The sequence below is a fragment of the Mixophyes fleayi genome, chromosome 2, assembly GCF_038048845.1.
Source record: "Mixophyes fleayi isolate aMixFle1 chromosome 2, aMixFle1.hap1, whole genome shotgun sequence".
In the NCBI taxonomy this organism is placed as follows: domain Eukaryota; kingdom Metazoa; phylum Chordata; class Amphibia; order Anura; family Limnodynastidae; genus Mixophyes; species Mixophyes fleayi.
This window is the reverse complement of record NC_134403.1, coordinates 96,483,845-96,503,412: the sequence shown is the minus strand read 5'-3', so window position 1 is coordinate 96,503,412 and position 19,568 is coordinate 96,483,845. Positions and strand designations below refer to the sequence as shown.

The following is a 19,568-nucleotide window of genomic DNA, read 5'->3' as shown; positions in this document are numbered from 1 at the left end:
CTACTAAATTCTTAGTGTGTGTGGAAAAAAAAATTCAGAAAGGGCTGAAATTTGGTATATTAAGATGTTTTTAATTTGTTAATTTAATTTGCTAATTGTTAAAAGTGTTTATAAAGATTTAAAAAAAATATATATATATATATATTTTTTGAAGGAGAAGTAACAGTTGGGAGTGGTTGGTGGTTGCCGGGGGTGACAGAGTGAGAGGAGTGTGATACTCAGGACCGCTGAGAGAGATCCCTGTGTCTGGATAGACATCTGGATAGATGTGGCGATGAAGATGAAGGATGAGGTGATGGAGAAGAATGACGAGGTGGTGACATGTGGACAAAACCACGTTAAAAAAGGGCGCTTACGTCGGGAAGTAATGCTCTTCCCCTGAGGAGGCCTGGGCTATGGCCCAAATGCATGACAAGAACCTTTTTAACACCTTAAGTAGCTTGATTTGACTAGAATGCATGAGTATCATGCACGGGTTAACTTGTGTGTGTGTATATATATATATATATATATATATATATATATATATATATATATATATATATATATATATATATATATATATATATATATTGGAAGCTGATAAAAGATATAAGGCAAGGAGATCTCTTGCATTGCATATGTGATGCTGACGGACAAAGCTGCGGCAGCCTGATCATTCTACATCACGTGCCAAGTACATGAGCATTCCAAGTACACTAGTTTAGCCCCAGAATCCTCTGTCTTTAACCGTTGATGTTGGAGGGGTTTCGTGAGGAAGTCTTTCTTTTATCTTTGCTTTCTTTCCTTACTTGCTTTCTTGAAAGGCTTCCTTTGTAATGGAAAAATCACTAAAGTTAAAAATAGTCTTTTCTTAAGCGCTCCCCAATGAATGCCGGCTAAATACTCTTAAGGATAAATTGTTCCTCTATGTGCATAAACCTCTAAATATCAGAAAACCACAGTAAATAATGGCCGTATCACAGTACAGATGATCAACACAGTACTTATCCTTTTCATTTAGTCTACTTTGACAAAAGACATTTTCCAAAGCAATGTTTACTTTCGTTGAAATATAATCTTTCCTACATATTCACCTTCAAATACTCATTCAATAATATACCCCCCTCCAAAAAAAAAAAAAAACAGTAAAATGTTAGACTTCATATAAAAATATTCAGTGACACCTGTATGTGTAAAACAAACGTGTCCACACACGTGTGCACTAATTCCAATAAACCACACGTGTTTCTGTGTAAACATACCCTTGAATTCAGTGTCCTTTTCTTACTGACCCAGATTGAAAGTCTTTTAGTATCATGGTCCTTGAAAATGTGCTTAACAAAGAAATAATATTTCCTTTTTAATGGTTATTACTAATCTACAGTACCTTGACAACAGCATGGTGAGACCAGCTGATAAGGTTCTTATAACTGGCAGCTTACTGAAGCTGACAGGATGCACCAATGCAGTTATAGATATATAATAGCAGACATATAGCAGTGGTAAAGATCCAGCTTGGTTGGATTATTCAATACCCATTCTTCAAACACTTTCTTTCCTCTCCTGTGGCCTTGGCACATTTTGCCTTCCCTGCCCTGAGCGCTGTACGTTTCACCACAAACACCCATCTTGGTTACTTGGGTCCTAATACAAACAGACCACTACTTGGTCCATCACAGCTATCGGTCTGTGTAAAAGCGTTTCTCCCTAAGCAGCACATTAATGTGTGGATGGGAGATAGTACAGGTGGCTAACCTGGCTAGTCCAGCTACACTGTCTAGTAAGTAGTCCCTTAATGTGTAAAATAATGTTAATACATCTGAAAACCTGCAGAAATGTTATTGTTGTTAAACTATTATCTCTGCAGAAAACTGGACCCTCCAGAAGATGATGATGATGGTGATTTTTTTGGGCCTGCTCTTCCACCAGGTTTTAAAAAGCAATCGGACTCCCCAGGACGGTATGTTTCCCTTCAAACCCAACTTGCTTTAACTATATTTAAAAAGTTTCATAGGTTATCCATGCTGATATCCCAGTGTGTAAACAAACAAGCAAAGCCCCATCAGTCACTCTTGTATTTATTAAAAGTATCAACTGATATATTCAGATAATGGGAAATTAAATGTTAAAGGGCTACTAATGATGTTCCACAATGAAAATGCTTGTTTGTTTCAGCCATTTCACACACAGGCGCTCTATAGTACAGCCAGCACTGGTAATTTGGATCAATGATCCTTTTGAGGAATAAATCGGTTGTACACAGCCATAGTTGTAGTATGTTCTGTAGTGTTTTGTCATCATGAGCAATCCTTAATACCGAAATGTTCATTATGTGGCGAGTGCAGTGCAGCAGTGGATACATAAAACCTGTGCTTGTGTGAGATCTGAGAGCCATCTCTGCTTATCTACAAATACCTAATTGTTGTGCCGAAATAAAGCAGTCACGTACATTCTGATCATGCCAAGTAATGGATTGTCTAATTCCTTTTATATGCCTAGAGGGCACCAATCCTCTATAAAACTGGCCAGCAGCAAAGTGCTCCTGGAAATTGTATTCAAGTGTTTTAGCAATGATGGTTTTTATTTATTTTTGAATGGTACATGCATTGGAGACTTAGGGCTAGATTTACTAAACTGCGGGTTTGAAAAAGTGTTGCCTATAGCAACCAATCAGATTCTAGTTATTTATTTAATACTTCTACAAAATACCACCTAGAATCTGATTGGTTGCTATAGGCAATATCTTCATTTTTTACAAACCCGCAGTTTAAAAAATATACCCCCTAGAGTTTATGGAACAAATTACTTTTTAATTACATTTTTTTTATTTAGATTTTTGAAACAATACAAAGAAAAAGAAACATAACATCTCTCCATATTGAAGATCAAACCACACTTGTTGAATAGGGGAACAAATTACTCTCAATAAAAACACTTTAACAAACAACTTAAAGGTTGTCATATACAGTATTTTTCTTTATCTTTTATTGTCCTTAACAGAGATTATTCTTTATTTCAGGCCTGTTATAGGTCCTGCCTTACCACCCGGTTTCACAAGTCAAAATTCTGATAGTGAGGATGGTTCCAGTAATAGCGACTCTGCAGATTTAAAGTATAAGGTATTTAATAATTCTATTCCTTTCTGAACATTTTTTTTTTATTTTTTATTGGCGATTTTATTTTTTAAAAATAAGATTTGTACTTAATGTATGGAGTTTTTACCTCTTGCACCGTCGTTTTCTAATCTTTTTATGACGGACTGTGTCAAATGGGTTTTAATCCAAAATCCCACATTCACTTATGATGTGGGCAGCACGGTGGCCTAGTGGTTAGCACTTCTGCCTCACAGCGCTGGGGTCATGAGTTCAATTCCCCACCATTACTAACATTTTCATAAAATATATTTTTCTTTTGTATGGGGGGGACAGAAGAAAAATTATGAGCGAGATCACATTAAAACAAGATTCAACACATTTATACATGACTTTGGAGTATAGAACTGCGGCTAAAGTAATCTTAGAGTAATGAATACTTCAAACCATTGAATGACAACAGGCAGCCCTCTGAACCTTCATCTGCAGCCCCCAGCTCCTTCCTGCTTTGTCAGATTTGTTATAGCTTGTAGCACTTGTTTAACCCAGCAGTAATTAACATCTCAGCAGGCACTGTAAATATATTGTGTTTACTTTCTTACTGAGTATAAGATCAGTGTGCGGCCCTTTTGAAGGTTAGAGGGCCGCACCATACGCCCCCAAAGTGTATCAGGTTGTCCATCACTGCACCAATCCCACAGATTGGAATAAACTACTTAAAGCTGCCATTTGTTGTCACTCAAAATGATTAAAGTCCATGCATGCGAGCATTGCTTCTACTGATACATCGTTTGATGCACAATCCTCTAGACTAAGCCTGGTTAGGCATTTAGAAAACTCCAGTGACACTTGTGGTTGGTATGGGGGAGGGTGAATGGAGGGAAGTAGCTAGAGCAAACAGTGACCGCAAGTGCAACAGGGTTTGGAGTCATTGGAATGAGAATATTCCCTTGTTACACCACTTTACATACTTTGCTAGCGTTAAAGATGATATTAAAAATCTGATTTTATTGCCAGTTTTCAAGGGGCCTAACAATATGTCATCCTAGTAAAGGCCATTTAATTAAATTGAAAGGCTTTACACATGTGACACAAAAAGTCTAACTCATGAAGGAGTAACTGCAGCTATAAGGTGCATTTTTCCACTTTCGCAAAACAATGTTGATAAAATGTGCAGACAGATTCAGAGTTGGGAGGAGGGTGAGTTCTAGCTCAACTTTAAATCAGTGTGTAAAAATAAAGCTGCCCAGTATTAGGAGGGATTCAATTAACTCTGAAGCGCCAGCGAAGTCTTGCCCGATTTGTCCTGCTCGCACTTCCTTTTATTGCATTAAAAGAATGTCCGTCAACAGAGGTGCGAGTATTTCCCCTAGAACTGAAACTAGCCCTTAGTGTGCTGCTACATGCAAAGCTGGCAGTATTTTCTCTGCTTGCAAAACAAAATAACATCGGCACATCTTGCATTGCTGCCTGGTTTGTCAAAGTGCAAATAGGCACCTTTTAGCTGGATATGAGGCTAAAGCAAAATAAATACTTCTAAACCTGATTGAGGCCATGCCAAACTGAAAGCTGTAAAGATCAAAAACCTTTCAAAGCTCCTGAACAAAGTAACCGTAAAATATCAAACGTTCGCCAGCTTCTGCGGAGAAGGTTGTATGTCTTAATGAAGTAGATTGGGAGAGAAAGATGCTTGAAATGTACTGAATTTCTGGATACTAGAAAACCTAAATGAATGAAGAAATATAGTCTGAAACCGTGAAGGGCAAGCTGATATACTTCAAGGGCTGCAAATATAACTTTCATACAGGGTGCACATTACTGTTAATAAGTTAAGCATAAATTCAACCAAACAATGAGACTCCAATCTTTAATAACATATCGCCAGGCATAAGATAAACATGTTTTACAAGCTATGACAAAGAATTGAGACCGTGCAATATGACTTATGGGTGACCAGATTTTGCACCATTTTTTTGTCTAATGTTTAACAGACACTACATAATTCTGCAGAAAGGTTTCCACCCATTACCATGTTGCGCTCATTGGGCCCGATTCATCAAGGCACACATACTGCGCGCAACTTGTGTTTGTTATAAAACACGCGTAAATCTGCTCTGCGTACTCCCGAATTCAACAAAGAACAGATCTGAAGATACATGCGCTGATTAATTCACATGTAGGTCTGCTGTGCTCTACTAGACAAGATACGTTCAAATCCTATATGGATTATACATCTGCAAAAAAGAACGCACAGGAATTTTTTTTTGTAATATAATGTCAACTGTTGGTAATATAGGCTTTAATGATAAAAGATTTAATCAGTGGGCGCTGCTAATATAGTCTTCACACAAACAAAAGAGCAATGAGGTATTGGACCTAAGGGTACATTTTTGGAAAGTGGTGTAACCCATAGTATACAGATGTTTTGGTTTCATTTTCCAAACTACACTAAGAGAACAGAATCTGGTTTCTATGGTTTGCATTAGCTTGTGCCATGCTGCTCATGCGTGCACTTCACACTCTACATCCCCTGTGGCTAGTTAGTCTTCAAGGCTATTGTAGCCATATGAAATTATATCTCCACATACATTTTTTTTAATTTTTTTTTTAAAGTTTGCAGGTTAATCAGACACACATTGGCAGTGTTAGTGTTTTTTTGCAAAATCACAATTTAATAAAGAAATCGGACTGTTAATTAACTACAACTAATTGAGTTAGTAACCCACCGCTACAGTGAAAGACACTGCCCAAGTGAGAACCTGTTCAGTGGGCGCAGCTGACATGATGAAGCAGCTGCAAAACTATAGTCCTAGCACAGAAATCTAATCTGCCCAAGGAGTGCTCTACAGGGCGTTAACTGCTCAACATTTTATAATCTTTCCCCGCATGGGATAAATCCATCCGTTCTACATATAGCCAAAAAATGCAAGCTAGTGATGTTGCATACTCTGTCGGTTACAGTGCGTGAACTTAACTCTATTGGTTAATAAGTCATTATATTTTATTTAGTGGTTTTTACAGCTGCTTAGTGTGTGATCTTAAATGCATTAAATGGAACAAAAACCTATATATTCAGTATTCTGAGACAACCACACAGTTTCCTCCGTATCTACCTTCTCTCTGTTATGTGCTCTGACCTTCATCTAATGGAACATTTCCTACTCAATCATTTTTTTTTTTTAGTCTTTGTACTGTATTTGCTTTTTGAATCCTGTTAACTCTTTCTACATTGTGCAGAGCTTCAAAGTGGCCAGAGTGTATTGTCAAATCAGTGTACCATCTTAAGGCATGACCAGATACTGTGTCTGGCAACTGTTGGAAATAGGACATGGTTGTTAATAAAAGTGACAGCTGCTGGTCTCAATAAAATCAGAGTGAAAAGAGCATTAAGATCACTGTTATTGAGATATGGCGCTTGGCATAGTAAGGAAAGTGTTTTAATGATAGATACATTGTCACACAATTATTTATGCTGTATATTACACATTTGAATATGGGCTGAATGTTCGTTTATTTTATTCTTATTTTTCATTTTCTTTACAAACTGTGGTCAAACTAAATGCTTTTGAACCATTTTTGCAGATCAAAATCGAGAAAAACAAAACCTGATATTGGTAATTCTCAATCAATGCAAGTTTTTGTTTTGTTTGTTTCCCAAAGCTTTTGGTTTTCCTCAGTATCTTGCATACATTTCACCCACGTGTAATATTTCCACAGTAACTTTCCCTCCTGTCCTACTAGCAGAATCTCACTGTTCTAGCACCCACGTCCCGTGCTGTTACTCGCCACTGCTGGCTCATGGGACCGTCGCTACTCCTTGGCTGACATGGAAATTTTTGAAAGTAGGCTGTGGTCACTGGCTAGTTGCCAATATAGATGATTGGACAGCTGCAGTGAGTAACTAGTGAACTACACTGGTCCACTTTATTTCCAAACTAACAATAATTTCTGACACCTCTATGGATGTTCCTTAGTCCAGATATCCATTTGAATTTTTATCCTGTCTGCTCGGAAATTCTCTCTGAACATATTTATTTATTTTTTCTGCGTAAATTTTTATCACTATTTCCTTTTTGTGTTTAGTCTGAGCTTGCAAATATTAGCTTGTTTGTTGGGTTCAACCATCACATACTACTAGACCAAATTAAAGTTCTCCAGTGCTCTGGGAGATGGAAGTACCATAAAGGGCATGTATTCATTTGAAACATTCTTGAACAGGTGCAGTGCAGCAGCTTGAGTTGTCATTAATGCAGTGCTTCTAAACATTATGGGATAGAATTCGTGCCTTTGACTGTTAGCAGCATGTAGATGCCTGCTCTGCTGGGGAAAGATTAAGAGTTCACAGAACTCAAGAACCTTTATGATATAGAGAGGTGTATATATAATATATTTGTGGCAAAATGATTGATTTACCCAGTGTGTTTAGCAGCTGTGTGTGCCTGTAAAGGAGCTTGGAGTTTAAAATTCTCGTGTGTAGTGCGTTTGATGCCAGACAAGCTGGCTGATCTAATAAGAGTTGAACTGGGAGAATAGTGCTAGAGATCACCAAGGGAAAATTGGACTTTTGTTTGAATATACAGCTGAGTGGGGTTTCGGATATGTTAAAACAGACGTGGGAGCAAAGGCCACCAAAGGAACCAAACCTGTTACAGTTTGTAGCCCACTTGCAAGAGAGGGAAGTGAAAATAGCCCCTGTAGTGCAGCAACATCTAGAAGAGGCACAAGAAAGACTTTTTAACTGGGGAACAGAGATAGATATAGTGATGTCTTTTAACTTTTGTTCCAGGGCTTAATGATTTAATAACACGTGATATTATTACTCCAGTGTGATCATAAACCAGAAGCTGTACCGGGTGTCGGACAGGCCTAATAGAGGAATTTGATTAGAAGATGCAGTTGGATGTGATAGGAGCCCACAATTTAGTGAAGTAGCGCAATTGTGATGGTACTGAAACTGACCGCATGCCTAGGATGGATGAACTGGTAGAAAACCTAGCTTGTGGCAGGTATTTAACTACTGAGATTTGACACAAGGGTATTGGCAAATTTTACTCACTCAGGAAGTGATGCAGAAGACTGCCTTTGTCACTCCCTTTGGGCTCTTCTGGTACAAGCTGCTCCTATTTGGGTTACACAGAGCTCCTGCCACCTTGCAGAGAGCCATGAATAAACTGATGACAATCTTATGCTACTGCATATCTAGGCAACACTATAATATAATGCCGGGATTGGGAGTCGCATATGCTCAAAGGGGAGGGCGTGGCAAAGTCTTTAATAGCAGCCTGGTTAACGTCAAACCCAGCCAAATATGTAGCTATGACAGAGGTCAAATATTTGAGCTCTGACGTTGGACAAAGTGTCAAAATAAATAAATAAATATATATATATATATATATATATATAAATATTCTCTGTCTCGACTGGCTTATACTAAGCAGCCAAGTCCTAAGGTTGCTATGGAAAGGGTGAAGCCGTGGTCGGCCATATCAGAGAATCTGTCTGTGAGGAGAAGAGGAAGGAATGAAAAAGCTGCCAGGAGGTGGCGCTGGGTGTGCGAAGTGTGTCACGGCAACAGGAGAAGGAGTGAAGTGTATAGAGGAACAGGGATACCCAAGCTATGCAAAGAGAAGCTGGGTATAGATTAGCACAGAGAGGTATTGTAGCTGGATCATTGCAGAAAATCCACTATCAAGTCACATAAGCAGCCTGAGGGAGATTACACAGCATAGTGAACCTCTGTGCGGAGAGGGAGACTCCCGCTATTAGTGAATGCATGTGAGCAGAGAGGGACAGCTAGGTAGATGATACTTGCAGTTAGTCCACAACCCAACAGTGGCCAAGGCCCTCATCTTCAAAGGAGAGCGATAAGTAACAAAAACACACCAAACACTATGACATTCTCTGATATATGTGCAACATTAATACTGTTACCTGTCAGAGATATAATGAAAGTTGCCAACGTTTCAACAAGTGCACCAACGTTAATTAGTTCACTTTACAAACTATTTAACTATTGGCAGGATTGTAATTATTATTGATTTATATTTTCACAACGTGTGGGTGTGTTTTGGGACATCTTGTCGTTTAGTTATTACTTTACTGTTGCCTTTGATTAATATCTTACCCGTTGTCCCATTTATTCTGTTTATAATTTCCCCATATTTAAATCCGCTGTGCAGAATATCAAAATTAAAGTTACATATTTGTGAGTACAGTATTGGGGTATTTCTTTCAAAAGTACTTTACCAATGCAGATTGCATGCCAGGACTGTCTGTGTTCATGATTTAGACCAAGTTGCTGGATAGTAAATGACACTGGTCAGCGTATTGTTCCTTCACATAATCTTGGGGATTGCTTTAAAAATGCTTTGGGGGATAAGAACTGCATAGACTATGAGCTGTTTTGCTTTATTCATGTTTTTACATATTTGCAACATATTGTACAGCCCATATATGTGAAATATGTGCACACAAATTATTATATTATATCTGTTTACACTAGCTGCAGTTGACAAAATTCTGTCTTCACTCCCAGTGTGGGGACGGGATATTGAGATATAAATGTTAATTCGCCTGTCACCAGATTTCAGAGGACTGTTAAGCTTCATTTCTCTGTGTGTCAGTTTGAAAAGCAACAGGGATCTGAGAAACCACTATGTCCCTGACCTTAAAAATAAACTGTAATAAATTATAGTTTCCTTTACCCAGGATGAGAACTGGTTTCCTGAGACAGAGACTTGGTAGAATATTATACTGCACAAAGTTATTTACTTTATTGTAAACTGATGAACATTGGATTCTGTCTATTATCATTTCATTTATACTGTTCATGAAGCTCACGTTTTAACAGAGTCTATGTGATTAAGACACAATAAAACTAATCTTTGCGGAATTCGCACCCAAATGTGCACAAATTCAATACTTTATTGAAAGTTACTGAATATTGTATATAAAATAGTAAATATATTACTGTCTGTGAACCTCACACCTTAACAAAACCTACGTGGTCAAGAGGATCACAATAGTAATATTAATCTAAATGATCTAAACATACCACCTTTTGTATGTTCCATTTCATGCCACACTGGACTAACATCACAACTACATAATGATGGAAAGAGAATTTTCACATTGCAGATAGACAGCAGGAGATTACATCAATAACACCTGTTAGGCTGGACTGCGCATATCCTAACCCATAAAAGATATTTTAAAATACTCTGCCACATGTATTTCTTCACCACTTTAAGGGACATTTACAGTCTTCTGCTGAGCTTTTGTCTATATATTCCTATATGATTACTGCTACGAGGTACATGTGATACCATATACATGCGTTATGAGTACAGGAAAATACTCATAAGGTGAGGTAGATTCATACATTCCAGCCCCTCATAGCAGATCAGTATGTATAAATATGATTCTACTACAGTGTACAAGAGCCAATATCTGGCCTATCCATTCCTTTCAAACTAGTGATGTCACTGTGACATTATCTGCTCAGCCCGCAAGATAGCAGCTTCCAATGAGTGTAGGTGAGGGGTCTACTCCTATTTGTGTTAAAAAATACATATATATATATATATATATATATATATATATATATATATTCTGCAAAAGCAATCCTTGTCGCATCACTCAAGTACAAACAATGGCATTATTTGGATATATTCAGCTAGTTAGTATAATGTAACTTTGCTGTAGGCTACATAAATCCAGTTTTAACACTAACCTTTTGTGTCATTTTATTTCTAGTGGATGAGAGTTGATGTGATTTGTGGAATAATAGCTTGAACATGTCAAAGCTGTTTTTGTTGATGGTCTTTTTGCAGTGTCCTTCAGTGCGCCCACCTCACACCCTGAAACATCTCAATCCATTTAAATTGAACCATGTAATTAAGAGCTGATATTTGTTACCAAACATCGATCTGCAATTCACTGTAACGGTGTTTTGTTTTTGTTTTTTAAATCAGAATATTCTGATCAGTATTAGGCCGCATATTGGAGAAGTCTTGTTTATGAGGACCTTTATTTATTTGGCAACTGCAAAATTTCTGCAGATTTTGTTGTTGTGTGTGTGTGGGGTTAAGGGGATCCAAGATGTTTAAAGTCTGCAGTTCCTTATGAACTGAAAGATGTGATAAATAGGTCTTATTTATTCCTAGTGTATGTATGTATGAATATATGTATATATGTATGTGTGTGTATATATATATATATATATATATATATATATATATATATATATATATATATATATATATGACAGGCAAGTATTCTGTATTGGAAAACTCTGAAGTACAACATTCTTAAAATTAAATTTGGATGTGATATTTAGTGGAGTAGCGCAATCATGATTTCATTTAATTAAATCATTAATTTTAAACTATTTTTATAAGTTTATTCTGCCCAAGGTACCCAAAATAGCAACAATATTAAAAACAGTGAGTGTGTGTGCCAAGAGAAAATGCAAGAATCAAAACTGTGTAATAAGACTGTTAATAGGTCAATATATACTTTTAGTAGAGCTATTATGTCTCCTAATGCTCTGGTCTCAAAATGCATTACTACTACTACTAAATTGTAGTCTATTAAATTCATATGTTATGTCCTCTTGGAGAACTGTCATTTTTATGAATAGTATATACCAAAATCAAGTTGTACTAATCTGTTTCAGTTAAACGCAATCGTCAAACATTTATATCTTGTGCTTTTTATATCCTTCTAATTTTAGATTTGAGATGATGTGATTTAAATTAGGGTTAAACTGACAATTTTTTATTGCACTTTTAGCAATGACAAACAGAAATGGTTTCTATTATTTGTGTCCAAATTAACTGCAACTGTATCCTTTGCCTTTAAATATAGAGGAGAGCCATACCTCTTTAGCCAGCTGTAGTTTTCCTGGTGTTAAGCTTTTATTTTTTATTTTTTTTAAACCCCAAAACGCCATATTAAAACAATCTGAGTTCACACAATAAATCTGAGACACATTATCTCCTTGGATCTGTGTTGTTTCATTATCTCTAGCTGAAACAGATTGGTACAACTTTTTTCTGTTATATGGGAATAAGAATCAGTTGTTACTCATAATTATACAAGATGAAATTATAATTATAATATATGAATTTAATATATTACAATTAAGAGGTACAGCATTTTCAGAGCAGAGAATTAAGAGACATAATATGTTATTTACATTTTGACTGGGTTTGATTGTTTATAAATATGGTTTTATTTGTTTTTTTTGCACTTTGCCACTTATTAGTCTATTAGTCTCACCAATTTTGTGGTATATGGGCATAATTTACATATAAAAATGTTATTTTCCATAAATATTTTGATTTTATAAACAATATTGTGCTGCGGATTGCTTAATATATGTTTTATCCTGGGGTGCACCCTCTACAACATAATAATGAAATCTGAGGCTGTAAGTGTTAGAGGAGGCGTCTTTGGGTCTCCGGTGCGCAATTTTCCACTCTTTGCAATATATCTCAAGAACATGAACAAAACAGCACACCAGAATAATGTAGTCAAATTTAAATGGAGAAATGATCATTTTTACTACTAAAATGTAATCTCTTGCTAAAATAGTGTATGTCATGGGATTGGTTTATACCAATATGTACTGTATTACTGTAGACTACTAAGATGTGAAAGTGTTGGTTTTGCTTTGTTTATTGGACCCTCTCCATTGAGTCATTTAAAAGTATGTTTGACTACAGTTTGACCACATTATTGTATTAATTCTTCATCTCCTGCGAATCATTGTTTACCCTGATTATTAGCCAATCAGGTAATCCAAATGACCATAGCAGCAGGACACTGTTATGCGGGGAACGGAGAAGCACGTACCACCCTACTGACAGTACACGGTGATGTGAAGCTCTTGACACACTGTGCCAAATGTACCTTTTACAATAAATTGTAATGTCGTTTCATATATTCTGTGCTTTCCATTTGAAGCCACGGTGACTAGGACATTGCCTGACCAGAGCAGCTGGTCACATGACTGATATACACCATATCCATGGGAGCTAGAAGTCTTAAATGCAGAACTGCTGGCTATGCACCTATCTTTAGAAGTAGGAAATGTAACTTTCTATTCATGTCTTTAAACCACTGCAAATTGAAAGGGTATTAAAGGCCTCATGAGTAGGTAGTAAAAAATCCACTAGGATGACATCAAGAAAATAATTTTTTCAGCCAGTTACTGCTTCCCAGATGTTCCATTGATATCAATGCTGGTATTAACAACAGGGAGTAAGAAGACTCTTCCTCCATCCAGAGCCCAACAGTCAATGTTAACTTCATGTTAAAAGAAAAACTCGAGCCTTTAGTTATACGTCTGCCCTTTTCTGGATGATGCACATCTTTAAAAGCCTTATGCCGTTTATCTTTGTAATAAGTGTTCATATGTACTTTATTGTCAGCCAGCAGATATGGATGATGATGACGAGGAGGACATTATTGGCCCAGTTCCTGCCAAAGGCCCTGTACAGTCTAATGTTGCAGAAGACATTGAGCGCCGGGCCCTGAAAATGAAACAAAAACTTACTACAAAAGATGACGTAAGATTTAATGTGTTCTTCTGAAATTATCAAATAATCTTTATTGTGATCTCCAGGTTTACTTACTTATTTTTCAATCAGATGTGCTTTCCTACTAATTTTTTGAACTGTTGCACAATACATGCTATAATTGGTTCACAGATGCAAGTCATATGCAGTACCAAGATGCTAAAGGAAAACCGTTCACAGCACTGTTACTTTTCTGTTCAATAAGTTCATTTAATGCAGTATTTATGAAATATCATGATTTATGCGTAATTAAACACATTTTGGTTTGTTTGAGGTTTTTTTTTGTTTTTTTTTAAATAGATTTGCATCATTTTTAGCGTTTCTCTGATACCCAAATAAAATGAAGACTATTCTTCTATTCAAATGAACAAAATGAACTGTGTGGTGCACGAACATGTGCATTATACAGAGATCAGTGATATTTATGCTTTCAGTAAAATGGTCCATGGTTCCATAGGAGCACAGTGTTTTCTGCAGCATCTATTTCCCAGGCAGTGCACCCAGCTGGCTGTTGGGCTCCAAGAGCTGGGTGGCAAGTAAAGAGTCCTATTATAATAGAACAAACCATTGTTTCTCCTATTATAACGGGCACCATGTGAGTGTTGCAACCAGCAGTGTGTGTGTTAGACCACTGACCACCAATCTGACCAGTCCTGGCAGTTGTGGGCAATAACCTCCAAATTTTTACTTTATTATTGCAAAGTATTATAATTGCCCCCGGCTGCTTCTAAATGCCACCTATCTGGCACATATTTCTGCAGAGAACACTTGAAACAGCCACCAGCAAAAGCTGCACCATTAAAGGTATTCTTTCATATGTATCAAATTTTATTTTTTTAAGTTTTTATTTTCAAACAATAGAAAAACAAAACACATTACAAAAAGAGCAGTCAGACAGTCCAATGACATTTACAATTATTGCTGTGTGACAGATGAACATAAGGTACCTGTTCTATATCCTTTTATGTACAAGTTCTTTATTTTGTATCAAAGGACGGGTCCAAAAATCTCAAAAGAGAATCATGGATGACCGAGCTTCCTCCTGAGATGACAAACATTGGACTGGGTCCAAGAACATTCAAGAGAAAGGCTAATGAAAAGTCCGGTGACCGTTCTGATTGGACAGATACCCCTGCTGACCGGGAAAAGAAAGCAAGAGTGAGTGGCTTATTACAAATTATTTATTTATTTTATCGGACGTATCATCAATGTGAAAATATGAGTGATAAAGAAATTTTGTGAGTGCAGTGTAATAAATTACCAGGTGACTCTACTCAAATGTGCTACACCTTGTTAGAATAACTCCTGATGATAGAAATGGAAATTCTGCTTGAAATTGTCTGCACAGGCTCAGAAACTCACTGCAACTGCCAGTTACAGACAGAAGTCCTATGTACTGTATCAAGAGTTAAGTAAGTTGTATTACACAGTGCAGTGTCCAGACCAGAGTGGTGGGAATATCGCCAACTTCATAGACACTCTTACCAAATATAAGGGAGACATTTAAAAAAAAAAAAAAACACAACTAGAAATGTTTATATAAAGTACAAACTCACACCTAATGCTCTAAACACAGACTTGGGTCTTTGGAGTTTGAAGTGAAAAGCTACATTGTCTTAGCACCCTAATTTAAGCTATGTCCCACTATCCTAACTTACACCTATACCATTTTTATACCCTTCTGCTGTTGTCTTTATTCTTTGTGATCGAATCCATTCAACCCACTGCCACTGTCCAGTGATGCATGTGATCAGACTGGAGCTGCAGTTGCATTCCAAATGGGTACATACCCTAAGCCATCCACATGTAAGACATTATATTAGGAGCCGAGTAGGCACACAGTACATTGTCTGTGCTATCATGTAATCGGTACTAAATCTGTGTCGCATCACACAGCACTAACCCGTTTATCTGTGTGTCATTGTGAGTCACACCTACTGGACGGTGAGCAGATGACAAATGAGAGGGGATGAGGACCATGAGATCCCCCTCCCCGGTCTGGCTTTGCCTCCTACCCTGACACTGTCACTTTGGTGCAAGGGGGCCCACGAGTGAAGAAGCTTTTATGTGGCTCACTTGGCTCTGCACACCCTGCACCCATGATTGATATACAAGAGGATTTATCTACAAATGTAAGCTAGAAATCCCAGAGAAAATGTTGGTCTTTTCATTAAGTTCATATTCTGCATGTATACTGTATGTCAGGTTATAGTTTAAAGGAGCATCCTAGACATATAGTAACAACTACTGCTTTTCTCAACAAGCCATCTCCACCCCCCTAATTAGTCTGATGCCGTGGATGCCGTTCTGGAAGGTCCTCACTGGCTTCAGTTATAGTCAGTTCTCCATGTGTTTAAGCCTGGAGAAGATCTAAGGTACACTGGCTGTATTAAGTGAGCATGACACAACAGTTCTGTCTGAGTGCTGTCACACGTCTGTAAACATTTACGCCTATACACACAACTGTTAACGGGGCTGGTGGTGGTGAGTAAATTCCAAACTACTGAGCTCTTTTAAAAGAGGACTCAAAGCACACTGTTTGTGGGGTTTTGTTTATATCACACTCCTGAACAATGTTTATTAAACAATCATTTGCTCTCTTAAGTCTCTAATACCTTAAGGACAGGATAAGCATAAATCCCTCATATAGAGAGTAATGTGCATGTTTTGCAGAGTTTCTTGTACTAATTCCTCTTAAAAAGAGCTGCAGTCTGTGACTATCTACACTTATGCTTTTCTGGGAGCCGATTGATCTAAAATTACATCAATACGCTGGTCCTCTTTTCATCATTCCAAGGTCAAGAAAGATGAATGTGGTTGTAAGGCTTTTGATGTTTATGTGATTGTATGTAGGGAAGTAAATGATGTCTCAAAATGAAACTTTATGTAAAAGTAGAGTGACAAGCGCTTTTGAAAATCAGTTTAGCAATCTCTATCTTATCTAAAGACGCCTGGAAATGACAACCGTGATAAAGTAAAAGTTACTTATGTCAAAATGAATATTGTGACCAGAAACAAAATGCATGTCCACTCTGATTCTATGTAACTGTAAGCTAATTTTCTACATATAATGAAAACCAATTTCCCTTGGACCCAATGACATCCTGGCTCTCTTATTGACCACCTGCAAATCTGCTCTCCACAGCTTTGTAGATAGTAAGGAAAGGAACGCACTAAATGGAGGGAAGCACACACGAGTTAATCACTTAACCATGCGTTGTAAATGAGTTGGAGAACAACAGCACAATCCCAAAAAAAGAGCTAAATAAGGTGCCCTTACAATTACCCAAATGATCTCCAAATAGTAATCTGATAGTAAATGGGGACGGCTTTCTTTTTCCTTGAGACCAAATTAAACTGAACAAAATATCAGTGCACCATTTGCGAAGAGACCAATTGAATTATAATGCTAAAGATTAGGTTTCATCCTCTAATAAGTCATATAGATGAAAATTGATCTAAAGTATCTTTATAAATGTATTAACTGGGTTATCTCTGCTAAATCAAAGATCTTGTTCCTGAGAACAATTTTAGGACAAAAAATTGAAGAGGTTCGTCTTATGTTTTGGGTTTTGTTTGTTTTTTTGATTGATTTATATTTTTTTGTTATAATTATATAGCCTATATTAGACATATACTATAGAGCTATAGATTATGTCAGTTGCTTAATATTATATTATTATTGGCTGGCTTTCTCTATGTTAAGTAAAACGCCAGATTACAGTGTTTACTATTCTCTTGTCCCAGAAGGTCCCCATCGACTTTACCACACTGCTCTCCTCTATGTAAATACAATGACCTGTTTTTAAATGGGCAGCAGTGGGGTTGATGCCCCCCCTCCCCTGTGAACTTCCCCATGCATGTGAATAAGATCATCACAGGAGAACGGTATTGACAACACCACTGACTGTGTGAAACAGTCTTGCAGTAACCGTACAGAGTAGAGTGAACCATTGTAGGCAAACTTCACGCCCCATGTTTCTTACGTTTTTGACGAAAGTCCTCTTTAAACTGTCATTTTCATAATCTGTGACTAATTTCTTTAAGGAAAAACAAGAAGGAAAAGTTTCCAGCAGTAAAGGCGAAGAAAAAGTGCCAGTATCAGAAAGAGATAAAAGATTGACAGACCAAGTGTCCACCTATAACGTAAGTAATTGTGGAACATGGGTTTAGATTTCCTTCTGTCCGTATGTTCAGTAGTAGAAATGCTAGGCAGCATTCAATAGTGTCTTCATTGGAAATCTCCCCTCCTCTTTCAGTCTAAATAAGCGTTCATGATTAACAAAAACCTCTATTGTCTGTAGTTGTGTGCACTACAGCTTGCACCACTTCTAATAAAAAAAATCATTCTTTGAAAAACTTTGTTGGATACATACAGATTTTATTCTAAAGTATCTCAACCCTGGATATTTCTCTACAATTGTTACTAAAGAGGCAATTTTAATATTGCAGTTTTAATATGTCTGTTGGTACAACTGTAAACCATAAAGAGGCTCTCATTCAAAACTGTAGAGCAGTATATTGTAGCACATTTCGGCAGCGTTGCTGTTAGGAACCCCTCCAGCCGGCACAACACAACCCGGAATCTACTCTGCCAGTCAGGTGTTCACTGGAGCCCCTGATGGTGGGGACAGACTGGGCTGCAGACTGACAGAGGGTCGTGAAGTGTGTACTGGCTGGGGAGAACCCAAGCAAGCGGAGTGGAATCCAAGCAGAGGTCAGGGGCCGGCAGCAGACAACGGTACCAGTATACAAGCTGAGGTCAAGGGTCACGAGCAGACAGGGAGGTCGTTATTCAAGCCAGAGGTCAGGGTCACGAGATTCACGAGCAAAGTCCAAATCCAAGCCAAGGGTCATACACAGGTAAACAACAGCAAGTCCAATAGACAGGAACAGGGCAGAGAGCAGGTACAGCAGACTGGATACAGAGACTATAACCGGCAATGAGGCAGCAGACCTCATTGCCTTAAATACAAATACAGACCAATCAGGAGTAGGATGCACTGCTGCAGGCTAATGGCTCATACAGAGCAGGGCCAATCAGGGCTTGTCCCTGAAATACACAGATGCAGGCTAATGCTTGTAAATCAGACCTCTAATTAATCAGCCCACAGGCTGCCTGTCATGCGCATGCGCCCGCCTACCGCCGGGACGCAGCGCTATAGTAGAGGCGTCCGGCCATTGCCCTGGTGACGGCCGGGCAGGAATAGGAAATGACGTCCCGGTCGTCAAGGTGACGGCCGGGACGCCAGGGGGAGCCAGAAGCGAGCCGAGGCGGCTGTGACAGTTGCCTGAAATGTTTATAGCCAATACAATCATTCACACAGATAAAGGGCTTCATGGACTAAAGGAGTAAATTGCACAGCACCTAATAATAGGGTTGAGTAAAGTACACACCACATGTAGTTACTGTTAAGGAAGGCTTTGATGGATATTTCATAAATGTGTGCTTTACAAAATAATACTATATAGTAATACAATCATTTTATGTGTTTGTTTATGCAACAAATAAATGTTAAAATAACTGTTTTGCCTGCAGGATACCAAAAGATCAGAATCTCTCCTAGATCTCCACCGTAAGAAGCTAAAGAGGAAAGCAGAAGAAGATAAAAATAAACCTAAGGAAAGAAGAGCCTTCGACAGAGAACAAGATTTACAAGTTAATCGATTTGATGATGCACAGAAAAAAGCTTTGCTGCGAAAATCCAAAGAGCTGAATACGAAATTCTCACACGGCAACAGCAGTATGTTTCTGTAGAACATTGCAGCAATGAGAAAATGTTGCTCTTATAAATATGGTTTATTTGGTGTTGGGTAATGATCAGGCTACAGAGCCTTTTTATTTGTGCTGTAAATAAACATGTATGTGCATAAATTTGTCTCACAATAAAGCCCATGATTTTACATCATT

General features: G+C 37.7%; 1 protein-coding gene across 1 annotated transcript in view; it reads left to right on the top strand.

Moving 5' to 3' along the window:
- The window catches only part of GPALPP1 (GPALPP motifs containing 1), a 27,105-nt gene extending 7,537 nt beyond the window's left edge, over positions 1–19,568 (top strand). The window contains exons 3-8 of the mRNA XM_075199737.1: positions 1,850–1,942; positions 3,002–3,101; positions 13,511–13,648; positions 14,651–14,815; positions 17,705–17,803; positions 19,197–19,568. Of these exons, the coding sequence (XP_075055838.1) occupies positions 1,850–1,942; positions 3,002–3,101; positions 13,511–13,648; positions 14,651–14,815; positions 17,705–17,803; positions 19,197–19,415 (814 nt within the window). The 3' untranslated portion in view covers positions 19,416–19,568. The remainder of the gene's footprint in view (positions 1–1,849; positions 1,943–3,001; positions 3,102–13,510; positions 13,649–14,650; positions 14,816–17,704; positions 17,804–19,196) is intronic.